The 20,070-nt window shown below is 36.5% G+C and overlaps 1 protein-coding gene across 7 annotated transcripts in view; it reads right to left on the reverse strand.

Moving 5' to 3' along the window:
* The window catches only part of LAMA2 (laminin subunit alpha 2), a 772,685-nt gene that overhangs the window by 590,903 nt on the left and 161,712 nt on the right, over positions 1-20,070 (reverse strand). For 3 of the 7 annotated variants that reach the window (XM_050788285.1, XM_050788289.1, XM_050788288.1), the window contains exon 1: positions 19,186-19,398. The exons of 1 other annotated variant lie outside the window; for it this stretch is intronic. In XM_050788285.1, coding sequence (XP_050644242.1) covers positions 19,186-19,297 — 112 coding nt within the window. In that variant the 5' untranslated portion in view covers positions 19,298-19,398. Of the gene's footprint in view, positions 1-19,185; positions 19,404-20,070 lie in introns of those variants that run through there. 3 more of the 7 variants (XM_050788283.1, XM_050788290.1, XM_050788291.1) reach the window with 3 other exon arrangements.

A 20,070-nucleotide genomic window follows, 5' to 3' on the forward strand; every position in this document is an offset into this window, starting at 1 on the left:
TTTTCCCCCTCTTCGCTCTGTACTTCTTCCTGACATCATGAAGAAGATTGTGTTCGCTTTCCTTTCTGCCATGATTGTAAGTTTCCTGAGGCCTCCCAAGCCACGCAAAACTGAGTCAATTAAACCTCTTTATGAATTACCCAGTCTTGGGCAGTTCTTTACAGCAGTGTGAGAACAGACTAATACACTTGGTATGTATTCTTCATGAATCAAGAAACAATAAAGTGATTGAAAAGACATTATGAATTAAATAATGAATAAACTCTGCAGTCAACTGTGGAATTATTAGCTAAATATTCTCCTAAGACTGGGAATTAATATTAAATACTTCTTTTAAAATTTCTGTTTGGTGATTAGCTAATATAACTGTCAGAGAGATTCCACAAACTTAATGTCTAAATTTCAGTTACTATGTAACATAGTTATCATGATTTCTATGGAGAAATAAAATCAAATACTATCTGATGGTCTTAATTAGCTTCCTTCTTCACCATGCTGGTGTCATATGCTTCACTTTTGTCTAGCATCTGGCATCTAGAAGGTTTCACTGTTTCACTACTCTTTCTATGCCTCTTTACTAACCTTTTGAGTATGGTAGTATATAAGGTAGTATATACCTCTACAGTTGGGGTAAAGGGGATCATTTCTTAAAATGAATGACTTAGCTTAATAAAAAATAAGCAAGGATAGAAACAGAATCCCAAGATTTTCTAAATCTCAGACATACATTTTTGTTCTATATTAATTATTCACTCCAATATGGAAAGTAGCATTTCTTAAAGGTGAAAGCTAATTTGAAAATTGCAGCATTATAACAATATTTAGAGATGAGAAGCCTAGGATTTTTGAAAATTGAATCTATAGATAATCTATAACATGTTTTTGTTTTGGGTTTTTTTATTGTTCCTAGATAGGGTCTCGCTCTGATGCCCAGGCTAGAGTGCAGTTGTGTGATCATGGCTCACTGCAGCCTTGACCTCCCGGGTTCAAGTAATCCTCCCACCTCAGCCTCCTGAGTAGCTGGGACCACTGACGTGTGCCACCACATACAGCTGATTTTTTCATTTTATTTTTGTAGAGGCAGGGATCTCACTATTTTGCCTAGGCTGGTCTTGAACTCCTGGCCTCAAGCCATCCTCCTGCCTTGGTCTTCCAACATGCTAGGATTACAGCTATGAGCCACCATGCCTAGACAGGAGGGTGTTCTGGATGGCTCAAATACCTTAGTGAGAGAGGGGAGTTGTCATTTTTTGCAAAAAAAATGGATGAACCAGATTAATTTAGAAAAAGTAAAGAGGCAATCTTGTCCAAGTGATGAGCTTTGAAGGTGTGGATAACCTAGGAAGAAAACCAGCAGGGCATATTTTAAATAGCTGTTAAACTCCTAGAATCCTCCCTTAAATTTAAATATTTAATTGGAACATCCTGTTTCAGGAATCCATGATCTTACACCTTTCTTTCATGTCCTGGTAAATTCTGTCTTTAGTTCTTTTTTCTACAGTTGAGTAGAAATTGTAACTGCCTACATCTGACAGTATCATAATGTTAACCATCTTCATATTTTTTTCAATACCTGTAAGTGGGAAGTAAGTGTTCCTTCCTAAAAGTTAGCTCTTCCTTTTCTATTTTTCTCTCATTCAATATTTACTGTGACCATTCTAGGTGCCAGGCACTGTGCTATGCAGTAAGGATACAGTAGCAACAAAACAGACCTGGGCCCTGATCTCAAAGGTCTTTTCTTGTCCCCCTTTCTCTCAAATTCACTCATAAATAAAAATCCCTCCTTTGCTGAAGGGCCAGCTCCACCTTACTTTTTATTAGTTTCATTCTTAAAATAAAGAGAAGAATATAGGTACTGCATTTCTTGACCTCCAGAAGTTTTACTAATTCTAAGTATTTCACCATTTTGCTGGCTGATAACTTCAAGCAAGAGACCATACACATCCAAGGACATGCACGCACATGAATTATCTGACATATTGTAGAGGCCTTGTGAGTGGTTTTTAAAACATATCTTTTTGCCTGAAATAGGAAGGACTTTGGTGGTATCTAAAAAGAAACAAAGAAAAACGAAAACAGATGCCAATCAAATCACCCCATGTGAGTTATCTATATTTTATCCTTAGAATTTACATCTTAAATGGGCATTTTAATCTTATATAGTGTAATTCTCATCCAAAAAGACCTTCCATCCAGAAAAGTTCTGACTAAGCCAAGAAATACGCATTCCTTATCCAAAGCTTAAATACTGCTCAACTCTTACGGGAATATCCTTAGAGGTGGAAAAATAAAAACTCAAGCAGCAAGATAATTTAAAGTAGCCTTACTTTCTAAGATATTTTATTTATTATCTAGGTGATATTAATAGTGATAACTCATATCTGTCCATACTGTGTTTCAGTATTTGTAGAAATTTATATCTTATACAAATATTCATTCATACTATAAAAGGATCAGGGGGAAAAAGTACACATAAAATGTTTTAAAAGGCAACACTCTTGGTCTGTCCAAAAAGAGCTGTTGCTTCATCCAATTTTTGAGTGCCTACCATATGTCAGACTAGAAGCTGGAGATAAAGCAATAGAAACAATGAAAGGCAAAAAGTCCTAGCATTATATAACATACTTTACTAATTTATAACTGTTAAAGAGCTAAAGATCTTAGAAGAGGAACTAGTTGATTAAATACCCTTCTAGTTCTCTGCCATAGCAATTGCTCTTGAGGTTTATCTGAAATACGATTGGATTGGTCTTCTAACTCATTATATAACTGAAAATCATAAACAGGACAGATTCATTACATACAGGAATCCAATTTTGACCTCCTCTATGGAATTACATTCAGAAGAGCTTGAACACAGCCATGTGTTAATTCAAAATAAAAAATATTTATATATCTCCTCAACTCTGAAGATGAAGATCCTTTTAGAACAGAATTTATATTCCAACAGTCTGGGGAGACAAACAACAAAGAAGAAAAATAAATAAACAAGGGTATTCAAGATAAACATTTATTTAATTGTTCAAAGAAATTACAACAGGGAGTTGAGTGCCTGACAGAAACTAATTTAAAGTGGTCCTCTGGAAAGGCCTCTCTAAGAGGTGACATTTGACATGAGATTGGAACACTGAGAAGGAGAGAGCCATTGGGGATCTAATGGAACAATGTTATGGACAGAGGAACAGCAAGGACAAAGCCCTTGAAATGGAAAAAAAAGTCTTTACTGTTGCTGGAAAATAACAGAAAAAGACAATAATTTGAAATCAAAGAAAAATACAAGAGCTGTCATGAATAGCCTTAAAATCTAATGAATTTAGAATTTATTCTTATAATAGAAAAGCATTGAAAGGTTTTAAGCAGAGGACAGATCTAATCTGATTTACTATTTTCAGAGTTCACTTTGCCTATTGCATGGAAAATTGATTGTAAAATGGAAAAGAGAAAAGAAGGGAGAGCAGCTGGGAGGCTGCTGAAGTTGCCTTGGCAAAAAAAGACAGTACTGTGGTCTAGAAGGCAATAAGGACAAAAAGATGTGGATATTTATGGAATAAACTCTGGTGGTAGAGATGACAGACATGCTGATTATTTCAATCTGGGAGGTGAAGGAAAGAGAGAAGTTAATAGTAACTTCTAGATGTCAAATTTGATTCAAGGGGTGAATGATGGTACCATTTTCTGAGTTGGGAAAAGCTGATGGGAGAAGAGTGGAGGAAATGCAGAGTACCTATGTTCAATCCTGGCAAATGTTCTCTTTGAAGGACCTAGGAGACAACTAAGCAAAGACATCAAATAAATAGGCAGTTCTATTACCATCCATAACCAGGATATGGCAACTTAGACCAGCCTATGACCACCTCTAATCACACTAAAACTATGGCCAACAAGCCCAGTTTCTAGATCTTTTAAGTTAAAACTCCTGTTGTCCATGCTGAAAACACCACCGACTATAAAGTCTTTGAATGATGATTCCATCCTCTTCTGAATACAAAAACACTTAATTTCATTTAATCTTTAAAAAGGCACTACTATTGTCATTCTTTTAAAGGTGAGATTATCAGGTTTAAAGAAGTTACATAATTCGCTCAACAGCACTATTTCAACAGCACTCAGCCAGCAAGGTGTGAATCTAGGACTCAAACTCTCGATGTCTAACTTCAAAAGTGCTGCGCTGCTTTGTGCCCACACCGCTGGACTTCTGATGCAGTCACAGCTCTAGCACTACAGCTCCTGTTAACCAGTAACTGGCCAATAGGATTTCCATTGCAATCCAGTTTCAAAAAGGGGACCAACTGGATGATATTCTCTACTCTGGGAGTTTACCATAAGCAGAATTATAAGATATTTGATCAACAAATAGGTAAGATACTCCCTCTTTTTGCTTATTTATTTCCTTATGTAAAGAAAAGGTATAACAACAAAACAGTCATTTTTGTAGTACTTCAGTTCCAGCTGTGGCTTTGGGGATATCCTGGGCCAATTAATGATTAAGTTAATAACTTTAACTATCCCTTTGCCATCACTTGTCATATATCCATTAATTAACCAGGAAAAGCCCTGGGCCTTGACTATTTTTGCTTTAACACTGCACACAACAACAAAGAGAAAAAAAAAAAAGCACACTCTTACCAATTAATAATTCTAGGAGTGCTACAAACCCTTAAATATGACAAAAAATTCACGCGTACCTGACACAGTTAAGAATTTATTCATTGCTATCTCCAAGGATTCTTTTAAAAAAAATGTTCACAGACTCTTCTGATATATCAGGATATAGTGCTGAATGTAAATGGTAAATATTGTTTAAATGTTAATCTTTTCATAGGAAACCTCACAAAAGAGGGAAACAAAATCACCTCTGCAGTATGTCACTAAAGGAAGCCCTTTACTTACTAATTTGTGCTCTTTCAGGGTTCAGGTCACATGCTGCCATGGGTAGGTGAATGGGCCACAAAGAAGAACCACCTAGGTCCAAATCTTGGTCTCTACTGGTTCACTGGTTGTTTGACTTTTGGAAAGTTACTTAACATTTTGTATTTCAGTTTTCTCTTCTGTTAAATGAGATTAATAGTGTCTACCTTTGATAAATTAAGGCATGAGACATGCTTACAGCAGTGCTGGCCCATAGTTAAGTATTCCATAGATGTTAACTAGTTTTATTTCACTATTTCTCACCAAGCAGATCTGAAAACTTAATACAGTCCTAAACTGTCAAGAAGGAAGGTCAGCGGATAAATTAATTTGCATTAAAGTGAATAATAACAGCACAGCAAACATTTTAGAAAAGAATAGCCTGTAAGGGCAATGTTTTATCCAAAGGAATAAATAAATAATGATAAAATTTCAGATCCTAGGTGAATGAGGAACTTCAGAATAACGTTTTCTCGGCGCCACTTCTGGTAGCACCACATCAGGAACTCAACGGAGAAAATCAGTCCCTAAAAGTTGAATGAAAAATATTTTATCAAAGCTTGAGAAAGAGAATAAAGAGAATTGAAAAGGTATTTTTGCAGAATTTTAAAACATACCATTATCTACATATAAAGTGTATCTATAGCTATTTACAAAAGCAATAAAGATGGGACACACCAATTAACTCTTTCTATGTTACTGGAAGTGTATGGGAGAAAAAAAAAAAAGAGAGAGAGAAGAAGGGTTAAGGCATGTTATTCAACAGGACCAGGACATGGATTCCAAAGTAAACTGCTCCCTTTGTCTAACATTGAACACTTCCTAACAAAGAAATACATAAAAAGTCTGTTAAATACAAAATCTGACATATGCAAAGCCAGTCTAATTTTAAAAGATAAATTACATTAGATAAGGAGAGGGCATATTGGGCTGGAAACACATAAACCTCAAAAATTTAGTCATTTAAATTGTGATACTAAAAAGTTTTGAGCAATTTGTCCACTTAATCTGGAAATATCTTATTACCAGTCATGTTCAGACCCAGCAGTGTTTGATGAGCAAAATATCTATACATCTGAAATCAGAGCAGTATGAGGCCCTTGAAGAGTGAAAAAGTTGGTCAAAGGATGGATCCTTGAGTCTCTGGACATCTCCCAACAAATAAGAAAAAGAAACCAGATCCATCATCTGACACACATATAATGGTATTAGAAGGGCACAGAGAAAAGATTCACGTTTTAGGTTCTCAACATTACAAAACCTTTTAAATGCTTTAGAAATCACAAAACTTCAAAGGCTAGAAATAAATGAAGGAAATTCCAAATTTTGAGAAATATGATATCCAGTGCTTCTAACAATAATTCTTTCTATGAAAAGTACAAAGACCCCTCCTGATGTGAGTTCAGGAGCTCAGCAAGGAATAAAAATCTCCTCTGCTAATATTCAGAATTACCGATATTAGCATGTTTCCTTTGTACTAAGCCTTGCTCATGAGTTCAGGGAGTCTCGCTCTGTCGCCCAGGCTGGAGTGCAGTGGCGCGATCTCTGCTCACTGCAAGCTCCGCCTCCCGGGTTCACATCATTCTCCTGCCTCAGCCTCCCGAGTATCTGGGACTACAGGCGCCCGCCACCACGCCCAGCTAATTTTTGTATTTTTTTTTTTCTAGTAGAGACGGGGTTTCACCGTGTTAGCCAGGATTGTCTCGATCTCCTGACCTCGTGATTCCCCCGCCTTGGCCTCCCAAACTGCTGGAATTACAGGCGTGAGCCACCGGGCCCGGCCATGAGTTCACTTGCCTTGGCCTCCCAAACTGCTGGAATTACAGGCGTGAGCCACCCGGCCCGGCCATGAGTTCACTTTTAAAATCTGTTAAGAATAACATCATATGTCCAACTGTGGGTAAGTACACTATCTCTACTCTAGTTTGAGCAAGTGAACGGAAAGAAAGAAGGGCAGGTGATATGGAGAGATTTTGATTTCTGTATGTATGTCTGGCTGGTTTTAACCCTTCCTGCTTTTTCCACTGAAGAGTCTCTTCTGGATTTCTTCCCCCTTAAAAATAAATGGTATCACTCACCTAGACTAGACCTGAGGTAAAAACGGAAGTGGTTTTGGCTTTTTCTGATTGCAAAATTTACTTTCATATGGCTATAGATTTTGTAGAATCGGTGAAGAGGCAGGCAGTGAGGAACTTAACTATAGTCTAACCCTGTAGAGCTCAGAGGAAGATCTGCTATCCATAGGTACACAAGTTCAAAAATGCTTTCAGTATCGAGATTTAATTATTAGCTGCCTTTTCATTGTGTTGACATGTGCACCGATGGTGCAAAAGTAATAGTCGTGGGAAACACTGATGGTACATTAGCGCAAATCAAGGCAGGGGTACTAAATCATGCTAGTGGTCAGTTTACTTTTCACCACCACACACTCCCAGAAGAAAAAAACAACTAGTTTCACAGATGAATGTACCTGATAAAGTAGTAACAATGATTAAATTTATTAAATCTTTACCCTTGGGTACATCTTTTTAACATTAATTGTATACTGAAGCATGATGGTTGATTTGAGGAAAAGCATTTGTACAACTGTTTTCAGCTGCAAGCTAAACTAGCCACTTTTTTCGTGGAATACCCTATGTACTACACAAAGTACCTGACTATGGTTTTTAAGACTCAGTTGTTTGATAAACACTTTCTTAAAAATGAATAAAGTAACTGTAGTTCAAGAAAAATAACAAAATTTGTCAATAACTACATGAACTTACAAAGGAAAATAAAAATTCTGAAAAACTTGTCTCTATCACTGTGAGATTAACAGCTTCTAATATTTAGGGACTTTTCTGATGAGATCAATAGTGATAAAAAATGTGATTTAAAAAAATATTTTACAAGAAAATCTGTCAACTTATGAGTGATCTGCATAACTAGTAAATCAGTATCTTCCAAATGATCTATGAATGATGCTATAACATCACACTTGGGTAAAATTCTTTCTAAGTGCAAGATAGATCAGTGCATTTTAATATAAAAGAGTACAAAAATATCATTGATACAGTTTCAGATACCACACTGCAGCCAATCATTTTGAAAACTACCACTTACTGAGTTTTGATATAGAATCAAAGAATATTTACAGCTATCTTAAAAGGCACTGAAAGCCTCCTCTTTTTTCCAACAGCATATCTATACTTGTTGTTATATATTTCTTAATATGCTTAAACCAAAGTAATTTAAACTAAAATAACATGTAATAATTTGAATGCAGAGGCAGAAATGAGAATCCAGTTCTCTTCTATTAAACCAGACATGAAGAGTTTTATTTTGGATATAAAATTATTTTTCATAAAGCTATGTTCTTTTTGTCAATATGCAATTGTTTTATTACTTTTTTAAAAAATTAATTAGCAAACATTTTTAAATTTTCCAATTTTAATTTTAATACAATCAAATAGTAGATATACCATAAATCAAAGCTTTGATTATTTTTAAGAGGATAAAGGAATCTTGACACAAAATGTTACAGAACCCCTGGACTATTTTTATGATAGTTTTATAGTTTCACTAAATACTTACTATTTGCTATTTGTTTGTAGGAAACTGATGTACATTTTCAGATACCACATTTTCTTCTTATGCAATAGTATGTATATGTTTACTAAACAAATAATTTGTGCCATGTTTGAAAGCTATGTGTCATGGGTCCTTGAAAACAGGAGAACTAAGTATATTAATACAAAACATTTTAAATAACATTATTAATAAATATATGTATATTAATAATAACATTATTAATTAATAATTAATGGTTAAGAGCCACTGGGGGGAAAAAAAACAAAGAAAGGGGGTGGAGCAAACTTCATAACCAATGATGCCTAAGGCCAACTCTGTCATTTATTACAATAACAAATAGTATTAATAATGGTATTTTTATGGTCTGCCTTATTTAACCCTTATAACAACCCCATGAAATAGATTCGAACATTATATTGTCATTTTTTAGATGGAAAATTGAATTTCAGAATAGTTAAATGACTTATCCATGTTTAAGGTAATCTCTTTAGGAAGAGCTAGAGGGAAAATTTATATTCTGTAATTCCAATTACAAATCCAGTGACTTTTCTAATGTATCAGAATGAAAAAATGAATAGTTGCACATTATGTGTTAGGCAAGATTGAAACTTTGAAGGTAAAAGGGCCTATGTTTTGTCTGAAATATTTTCAAAATCCAGTGTTCCCAAGTTTAGAAAAGCAGTTTTCTCTAGAGATTTGTTAGAGTGTTACATGATTTTCTGAAGTAGGTTTTTTTGGTTTTGTTTTTTGGTGGTTTATTTTAATAGTAGATTTAACACAAAATGGACACACTAAAAATTTAATGCACAAGTAGACACACTAAAAATCCTCCCTATCCAGAGTTGTATTAAATAATGTATTCCAAGAATTTTTTTTCACTGTAGTAATTAGGGAGAGTCGGAATAAAGACAATCTATATTGACAGCTTTTCTGGAATCCAATAGACTTTTCACTGAAGGCCATGCTGAAATTAACTTACATTGTGTGTCAAACATGTCAAATTGTCATCTCTACCCAAGCAGGTGTCAAGAAAAACATATACTTCATAGACTAAGAATAATAACTAACCTTTATGAAATGCTTACTATATGCCATATATTTATCTGAAGATATTATATGTATTAAAGAAGTTTTTAAAAAATAGTTTATCAACAAAATAAATACATAGTTAACAATGAGATTCCTAGAAAAAATGTTTATTGTATCACATTTTAAGTATGAATAACTACAAATTAGTGCAAAAATTTCCATCATGTTGCCTGTTTTAAATCACTTCTCACACAGAGCTACTAACGTAGCTGTTGGCTAATTATAGGAACTTGTGTTTCTTCTTATCTCTGTTACTGACTTGCTGTGTAACCTCGACAGAATTATTCAATCTCTTGGCAATGAGATAAATAGTTTGCCATCTATAGTCTCTTAGGTTCTACTCAAAGAAATTTTTAGAATATTTTGCTGTTTTTAAGCAAAAATGCTATGTTATATGCAAAGCAAATATCATTTTTTTAGTTTTATGCTCATAAAATAAATAAGAAAAGAGCTAGCATTTACTGATTATCTGGCAAGCATTTTCACATTTATTATCTAACCTAAACCTATTTTACAAATAGAAGACTTAACTCTGTTGATTCAGGCTTTTGATCTGAGTAAAGTGGTGACTTGGCTATGAATCCAATTCTAGCTTTCTCCCAAGTCCATACATTTTCTATGATTCAAAGTTACCTCCAAAGCAGAGTACTGTATGTGGAAACTGAAGGTATAAAGAGGTATGTATTAATAAGAGTTTTTATTGTAGGCTAAGCTATAAAGTTGAGAATAAAAAAATACTGCAGCGCAAATTCTAATTAGAACAGAATTCAAACACTTGTGTTTTCAAGTATATACGCAAATTCCTTCCTTCACAAACACCCTCAACTGAATTTGGTATACCACATGATATTGGAGAAGAGTGTTTCTTTCAGCCAGAGAATATCATGTTAGGTTGTCAGGTTTAATTCCTTTTTTGAGGCATTTTGAAAATGAACATTTATTGAGGCTATACTAGATGTTTCATGTTTTATATTCAGTGTTTTACATATACACCATGACAAACCAATGAGACAAGGTAGCTCACTGAAATGACAATTGCACTGCTTCATGTTCTCTTTCAAACTTTCAGCTTCATCCAGTAATTGAAAATTGCATAGAAGGCAATAAGCCAGGAAATTGTGTCAACTAGAATACGTAGGCATTTGAAAAACTATATTTGATGCAGCAAACTCTACTAACTCTATTTCTTCTATAGAATAGGACCTTCTAAGTTACAAGTCACTCGAAAGGGATTACACCTTGGAATTTTAACAGTATAGCTACTGGATGGAATATTATAATTGTCTCATTTATAATTTATTCTTTGGTCCATAATCCTTTGTCAGGGCAATGAGACTTTTCTAGAAATTCAATTTTTAGATTTTCTTATTCAAAGATTTTGATAAACAAAATCTAATACCTTAAGAAAACAAAAATCAAACAGACAACATACTAAATATACAGATTAGGTCCTGTGAGTGCTAGGCTGTAAATGGTACATGTGTACTGGTGCTGCAATTACATACATACACAAACACACCCTCTCAAAATCTGGGAGATTAGAAAAACTTTGCCTTAACTGAGTTCAACTTCAAATGAAAGTCTTTGAATGTTTTTATGAAGATGCCAAGGCTTTTCATCTTTTCAGAAGGACTTTTGAGGTTAACCTTGCTCTGATTCTTAGGTATATCTGTTTGGTTCTTGTTCTTTTCATTCACTGACATTTACACATTGACTATTTTTAAAGATTTCATTATACAGTATAATAAATACCATTGTATTTCTAGCTTGCTGCAGTAACTTCTGTAAAGTGACTTCAGAAAAGCCAATAAAGAATCATTAATATTTTCTTATAGCCTAGTGTCCAGTAATCAAAGTTCTAAGAATGTAAAGACTAAAATGTGATGAATGCATTTGAATTAATGCATAGTTTTAAGTAATACACATGTGTGTATATGTCTACATAGTAATAAGCAGCGTGTGTGCGTGTGTGTGTGTGTGTATATATTTAAATGAAAAAAAATCTTCAAGACTAAACATTTTATTTTTTGTTCTTCCATAATACCAAATGAATCTCTGATTATGATAGACTAACATAACTCAGAAATGGATATATATTTTTTTTCCTCAGGGTGTTTTATAAAAGATAAATATATAAAAGTCCAATTTCTAACTCTAAAACAAGCATTGGAATTTTTATTTGTCCTTGACAAGTTGCTGGGCATATTTTCCTTCTACAAAATGAGGATAATTATATTAATCTACTGAACAGCTCTGCTACGTAAGTAAATGTGTTAATGCTGACAATGCAACTACATATTATTATACCAATCGAAACCATCTAACACTCAGGACACAGCTAAATGAAGAGCCTTGGGAAGGTACACAGTTCGGGGGTCAGTTGAGTGGACTACACATGCAGAGACATACTTAACATTGCACAAGGTACATTTCCTAAGTGTCAGGCACTAAACAGCTCCTGAGGTTTTCACCATCAGCAATTTGCATAGATTAACTTGTTATTTGAACTAGATTAGGCATGTCACCCCCCCCCCCCCCCCCCCCCCCCCCCCCCCCCCCCCCCCCCCCCCCCCCCCCCCCCCCCCCCCCCCCCCCCCCCCCCCCCCCCCCCCCCCCCCCCCCCCCCCCCCCCCCCCCCCCCCCCCCCCCCCCCCCCCCCCCCCCCCCCCCCCCCCCCCCCCCCCCCCCCCCCCCCCCCCCCCCCCCCCCCCCCCCCCCCCCCCCCCCCCCCCCCCAGAGGATATTATGAATAATAACCCATTAATAGGCAATCTTCAATGATATTGTCATGTGTCCAAATAAAAGCCAAATAGCATAAAGTTCCCATATTAAGATCCACACTCAAGATTACTTAGGAGAAAAACATTTTTAAACCCATATTATACATCTTTGACAAGCAAATGTCTTTAGTTTTAACTCACCCTGAAAGTATGTCCCAAATTATCTTTAGATAGTAATTACCTGTGGCTTTTAATAAGGAAAATTTAAGTAACGTTTTGCCTTACTATCTTCCTGAATGTTACATTTGTTAGAATTTTAATTACCATATTTTATTCACAGGAAGAACACTAAAGGAAAAGGAAAATAAAGGGAGGAAGGAAGAAAGGAAGGGAGAAAGAGAAGGGAGAGAGAGGGAAAAGCTATCCAATTTTTTCACCTTTTTGTTCTAAATGACAGAATTAAATTAGGCCAAAATTGCATACTATAGTCCAAAAGGTTATTGTTAAAACTTACAGCGATTCTTAAAACAGTCACAAAAATGGAAACGGAGCATAGAATAAGTTTCTGAATGTAAAAGAGATAGCATTTCAAAGTTCATATCATAAAATACATCATCAGAGCAATACATCACTATGTCATTTTCAACAATTGTGTCCGAACTTTACTGTTTGATATTGAAATAGAAAATAAAAAAGGGAACTCCAAAGTTCCTGTATGTCCATGTGGGATTGTGAATAATTCATTTTTTTTTTAAAGTGCATACTATTTAAAATTACCTTTTAAAATCTATGTCATATTTCTAAGTACACTGGAGCAAAATTTTTAAAAGCTGCGGAAGTTCCCGGCACACAAGTTGTTTTTGAGGTACTGATATATTTTGAATAATGGAATAGCACTGAGTTGCCAAAGGGAAGAAAAGAAGTGTTACAAAGACGCATCTGAGCTTCACCATGATAAGATAAGATAGGATGATTGAAGTGGAATGCTCTTGAATGTAGAATCATTTAAATGTGTTGTATCAGTGGGATGTTTGGGACAAGAGATGAATCTAAAATAATTCTATGCTTGGACTGTTGGTCTAGTCCCATGGATTAGTGCGTGTTAGAGAGAGAGAAAAAAAACATAACAGTGATTTTATTCATTTATTTAACTCTGTTAAAACTCACCAATGCCTCCCTGTCTCACTCAGACTAAAAGGCAAAATCTTTACAATTAAGGTCAACAATGCTATGTGTTCCAGTTTCCCGTTTCTCCTCTGAGCCTTCTCACCGTGCTCTGAGCTTAGATCCTCAGAGGCCTGCTCCCTGTACAGAGGGTACTTTTCTCCCGATAACTGCACGAATCACTCCCACGTCACCTTCAAGTGTTTGCCCAAGTGAGATCCTCTCAAAGTGGTCAACTTTTACCAACTATTTAAAATAGTCATCAACCTCCCTCCATTCCTAGAACTCCTGACTGTCCTTACCCCGCTGTATTTGTTTGTCCAGGGCATTTATCATCAACTACATTCTATACAATATAGGTGTTCTTATGTTACTTCATTATATATTCATCATAGTCCTGTCTCCTCATCTCCATCCCAACTAAATATTAGTTCCACAAGAGCAGGAATTTTTTTGTCTGTTTTACTCAGTGTAAACATTCATTCATTTACCACATTCTAATGCATATAGGCCCAACCCCACCAATTTCCTTCACAAATTCTGACCTCTAAATTCAGTCTTAACAATGGGGAAAGCCTAGAATTAGTTTTATTTCTATCTGCTTGACATATACTAAGCCTGGAAAATCTACTTGTATCTTTCTCTAAACTCTATCTTGTTTTCTCATTCACTGCAACTGAGCTTCTGCCTAAATTCCTGTTTAGCTCTCGAGTTTCAAGTTGCAACTATAAACAAATCCTAAACCCAAATCTTCTAGATTAGAAGTTAAACCACTTGTGCAACCACTTACAATAATTATTTACAATAATTTCTTCCTGATCTTTTTCACATGGTTTCTAGATGCTAAATAAGGCCCTACTGCAAACTGGACAGATGATAAGTTGCAACTCTTTAAATTTTTGTTTTGTTTTGTTTTTTTTGAGATAGAGTCTCCCTCTGTTGCCCAGGCTGGAGTGCAGTGACACGATCTCGGCTCACTGCAACCTCTGTCTCCAGGGTTCAAGTGATTCTCCTGCCTCCGCCTCCTGAGTAGCTGGGATTACAGGCACATGCCACCACGCCCAGCTAATTTTTGTATTTTTAGTACAGACAAGGTTTCTGCTATGTTGGTTCAGATGGTCTTGAACTCCTGACCTCAGGTGATCCACCCACCTGGCCTCCCAAAGTGCTGCGATTACAGGAGTGAGCCACCTTGCCCAGACCCCAGCATCTCTTGATATAGATTCAGTTCATTAGTTTGCATGAAATCCTAGGGCAGAAAAATCTTAAGATAGACCAGAAATCTGTATACGTTAATATGTGAAATATAACGTAATATAAAATTTATATTAATTTTATTAATTCTATCACATCTATAATATTTAGTGTTGAATGTATTCACATGAATATTTTGAATATGTTGAGATGCCATGCATTTTATCTGTTATGAATCATTTTTACTAAATGATTAGGTCAGTATATGGCAAACAAGCCAAAAAATTACATATGCAGCAAAGAAAAACATTTAAAAAATTAATTCCAGGTTTATGGCCACTATAAGTCCCCTGAAAACTTCTCAGGTAATTTCTAAAGTATTCTTGTGTGTTATTACACAAGATGTTTTAGAACTGTGCAATTGACGGCGATGTGGAAATTCCATGCTAAATATGTAAGTATTCTTGCCAAAAATGTGTGAGGATTGTCTCAAACATGTTTTTATTTTAAATCCCAGAAGGGATTTAAAAGCACATTTTTATATATTTAACATTTTCTTGACATTTTAAGAATTCAGAAATTTAAATACAAGTATGCACTCTAAAAACAATAGACTACAATATTAGAATCTTAGAATTGAAAAATGGCTAGACAGTTGATGGATCTTAACTTCCTCTCAGTAGAGGTATTCCCTCATAAAGCAGCCCTCACTAGTTGTACATCTGATCACTGCATGGTCATTTCCAGAAGCAAGTTGGTCAAATACAATCCAGCTATTTCTGAACAGCTCAGAATGGTGTGGGGAGAGAGTGAGGAGAGTAGCTGTTTTCTCCATATTATAAAATTCAAACCTGGTGGTTTGTCATGTTCTTCTATGAATCCACGTTCAGCCTTTAGAATAGTCTCTCTTTAACATAACGACTCTTCGGAAAATTTGAGGACATTTCTTATGATTGCCTTCCCTAAATCTTTCCTTGTTCAGATGGAAAGGTTTTACTTGGGACATTCGTCTTCTGAAAATCTCAGACTCTTAACCATTCTGCTCTCCCCTCTCTGAATCTACACCCATTTATCAATGAAATACCCAAATGTGTGTTAACCAACAGACCTATGTGCTTCTATGAGTTTTGTATAAAAGTGAGCTAACCTTTTTTGTCACTATATTATACTATATGTTCATATTGAACTTGCTGTAATTCAGAGTGGCCTTTCTCTTCCTGTCTTCATATTCATTCCTAAATATATAAAGGATATAACTAATTTCTAGAAGAACACAAATGGAGTTTTTTTAACATGTGGATATGAATAATAAAAGCAACTTCATGTAGGTGCCATTCATGGTCCAGGCTATAGAGACCTTTAAAATTTTTGAACTTGTTAGTAACCTGCTTAGCCACCTGTATCAATTTTGGACCACCCGCAGTTCTGATAAGCTTGGATTTTACATTTTCCATCAAGCCATTACCAAGATAGTTGAACATAAGAAAACCACTGTAGGACTGCTAGAGACTTCTTTCCAGATTGATCGTAACCCACTATGCAATATTCTTTGGAAACTATTTTTCAATCAGTTGCAATTTACCTAACGTTATGCTTCCATTTCCACATATTATTCACAAGAATATCACAAAAAATTTTAGACGCTGACTTGCTGAAATGCAGAATCATTTTGATTACATCATTCTCCTATTTCGTCAATTTTAAATATAGCTAAAGAATTTCCTTGGACTATCATTCTTGCTGAATCAATGCTATTCATACTACAATAGAGTATGCTATACAAACCACATAAGATTTCAAAGAAAAAGTAAAAAACAAACAAAAAGTCTGGTTATGTTTCTAACTCAATTACAACATCTCAAAATGGTTGATTCATGTCAAAAATTCTTAATAAATTGGCATCGAATTATAAGGAAAAATAGAACTTCTACACAATTAGCGCTTCCCTAGAAAGGTCAGTGCTGGTATAATCAAAAACAGAAAAGTTTATCTTAGCCAGGCAACCCCTTCTTCAGTCATACTCATATCCCATGATTTTCACAGAGGGCTTGCTTCAATAGAACAACACTGAAGGCCGGGCGCAGTGGCTCAAGCCTGTAATCCCAGCACTTTGGGAGGCCGAGACGGGTGGATCATGAGGTCAGGAGATCGAGACCATCCTGGTAACACGGTGAAACCCCGTCTCTACTAAAAAATACAAAAAAACTAGCCGGGTGAGTTGGCGGGCGCCTGTAGTCCCAGCTACTCGGGAGGCTGAGGCAGGAGAATGGCGTAAACCCGGGAGGCGGAGCTTGCAGTGAGCTGAGATCTGGCCACTGCACTCCAGCCTGGGTGACAGAGCGAGACTCCGTCTCAAAAAAAAAAAAAAAAAAAAAAAAGAACAACACTGAAAAGAAAACATGGCCTAAAAAATTAATGGAAAGAAACCTTGGAACCATAAAAAAGAAAATTCAGCACAAACAATACCAGAAGTGTTTTAGTTGTTGAAAATGAAGTTATCTTATGTAAACTTAAATTACTACTACTGCAAGCCTATGTTCTAAATTTGTCCTTTGAGAATAATAATATCTGAAGGCGAATAAAGATCATGTACATAAGGCATTTTTAAATCATAAATCACTATCCAATTTTAAAGTTCCATGAATTTTACATACTTTTAACATTAACAGGTTTAAATCATTTATCCTTGAGCCAACCTCCAAATATATTGTAAATGGTCTATGACAAAGACAATAATGGATACTAGAATGCAGATTATAGCAGTCTATAGTAGATTGTATGTTGTAGTTATTTTGAATAAAATTCCTTATTGTATTTAGCATTTAAGTGGTATCTTGACAGAATGGTAGTATAAACCCTTCCTCTGGAATTCACTTCATCTTGTACCTGGGTCATAGAAATCAGAGTTGATATTACCTTATTTGAAAAGAGAGTAAATAAGAAGGGAGACGGAAAAAGAGAAATCCTATGCGTGCTCAGGATAATTCTCAGCAACAATTCACTTGATCCCTACACTGCATGCTTTGCGTTTCTACCCCATTCCAAGTGGACATAAGGATCGGTGCCCCTGGCCCCTCATTTCTCCCAGCTACCTAATATTATTAAAGTATTATGTCTTATTTAAACACATCTTGTAATTGAGCAAAGTTGAATAGTTGAAAGTAGCATTTTAAAAAATCAGTGGCCAGAGATACTCTCAAAATCACTCTCATAAATTCTATTCATTAAGTCACATTGGCCCCATTTTACCTCTCAGAGAAGCAAAAGCAAAAATAGAAGAAAAAAAGTTATATAGTGAATGCAAGGCCGTTTTTATTCCAAGAATTTTAATCAGGGAGTTATTATTATAGAAGGAGCCTGGGATATCTCTTTACTCCTTAAAAAAATAGTACTGCTAAAAATGCAAGATTATAAGAACAAATATCAGAACTATTGACTTAGCTAGAAGTTAACTGGAAGAAGGATAAGTATACTTCAAAACTTTAGCAGATTCAGCCTCATTAAAACTTTTAAAAGCTTCTAACCTCCAGATTTTGTACTCTTAGGTTAAACATTTTGATATTTAAAACAGAATAATAAATATTTCTTAACTTTTTTTACTTTGATACAGGTTTTCCAACTCAAAGAATTGTTTGCTGAAATACTGTGTTACAAAGCATGTTTTAGAATGCTGCACATGTACTTCCTGTAAAATTCATGATAATAAAATAACTCTTCAAAGACTCCCAAAAGTTTCAGAAATGAGAGAGATATATACATAAATACTAAGAGGCTCTGAGGAGAATAAGTTATTTAAGTTACATTAAATACAGCCATCTTCCAAAGTCCCCCAAATTGAATATCTCGTCACTGTGGCCTTAAAGTACACATGACATAGAAGTCTCCTCTGTGTTTAAACAAAAGGAGAAATTTTCCGATTTCACAGCAATAAAATAGGATATGAAGATAAGATGTGGGCTTGAAAAAGGTGAGGCTGGAGGCGCCATTGCCATGAAAGAAAAAAAAACACATAACCTCTTTAGAAATCCTGTTTTAAAAGTTGAAAACAAAGTTCTGTAAAATTTATACATATATGTGTGTGTGTATATGTGTGTGTGTGTGTGTGTGTGTGTGTGTGTAATTGTTTTATTAGATGCATCAGCTACCCTCCATATGAACCACACAGCTTGGGAAACCTTTCTCTGCAGGACAGAATCTGATTTGAAGAAATTCTTTTTTTTTCCAATTGGAAAAAGTTTTTCTCTTGGAAAGATTTCAGAAATCAATTTACAGGATGTATCGTGATAGCAAGATCCCTTCGAAAAGAACGAACAATGAAAAGCACTACCCGTTCCCTTTGCAGGACTTAGGTAATTCCCCCTACACTACTCTCTCAGGGCATTGAACTTGAACTTGCTTCAAGTTCCTCTTGCCCCAAAGCGCACTCTCTGACGGCGAAGCAAGACGGCGGTCCCCAGACAGCAACTCTCGAAAGAATGGAAGAAGTGAGGGGTCTCCGTCCCGGCAAAGGATGCAACCCAAGCCCGTGCCTCAACTGTACCTCTTTGCTGATGTGCCTGTGGCCGCCGCTGCTGCTGCGGCCGCTGCGCCTGACCGCCCCTGAGGCCCCCGGAGAGCAGCAGGAGGAGGAGGACCCCGGCGGCTCCCGGCATCGTAGTGGCCCCGACCGGATCCACTTCTCAGGAGCCAGAGAAGTCGCTGCCGCCCAGTCCCCTGACCCTGGCTTGTGAGCTGAGCGAGCAGCAGCTGCTGGGGAAGAGGAGGAGACAGCCCCCTCTGGCTTTGGCCGGGCCGCCGCCTGAGGGTGGGGGAGAGAGAGGACACTCCTCCACTCTCGCCTTCCCCGGGCACGCGGCCCCAGGACGGCCCTCTATTAAAGGATCCTCCTTTCCTAGAGCGCTCCTTCCCTCTGAGACCGGATCATTCCTAGCTTGACCTGGTATCTGAACTTCTTTTAAATTAAAGAAAGTAATTGACATGAAAGCACTTTGAAATCTGTAAAATCCCTACACATGGAAAACATTATTTCTGGGAAATGCAAACAGCCAGGAACTTTTACCTCTTGAGAAAGGCCTGGCAAAACTGTGCACAGCCACTGGGTACCTAGAAGATCCAAGACGTGCCCAAGGCCAGGGTGTCTGAGAAGTTGCTAGTCGAGGGAAGGTGCCTCTGGGGACACTGCAGGCCGGGGAACTTACTGCTAGGTAGGCTGCTGGGAGGACAGTAAAGGGAGTGCAAGAAAAAACAACCCCCCCCCCCCCCCCCCCCCCCCGCCCCAGCGTCTCTGAAATGTTCCTGACCGAAGTAATGGTTACAATGAAGGCTTTCAGTTCAGTTAGGAGACATTTACTTAAAGGTAAAGACCTTTGCAATGGTTTCCTTCCAGACTCACAATTTCATCTCTACCAGTCCTGGTTTCTCCTCT

The sequence above is a fragment of the Macaca thibetana genome, chromosome 4 (genome assembly GCF_024542745.1).
Source record: "Macaca thibetana thibetana isolate TM-01 chromosome 4, ASM2454274v1, whole genome shotgun sequence".
NCBI classification, from domain to species: domain Eukaryota; kingdom Metazoa; phylum Chordata; class Mammalia; order Primates; family Cercopithecidae; genus Macaca; species Macaca thibetana.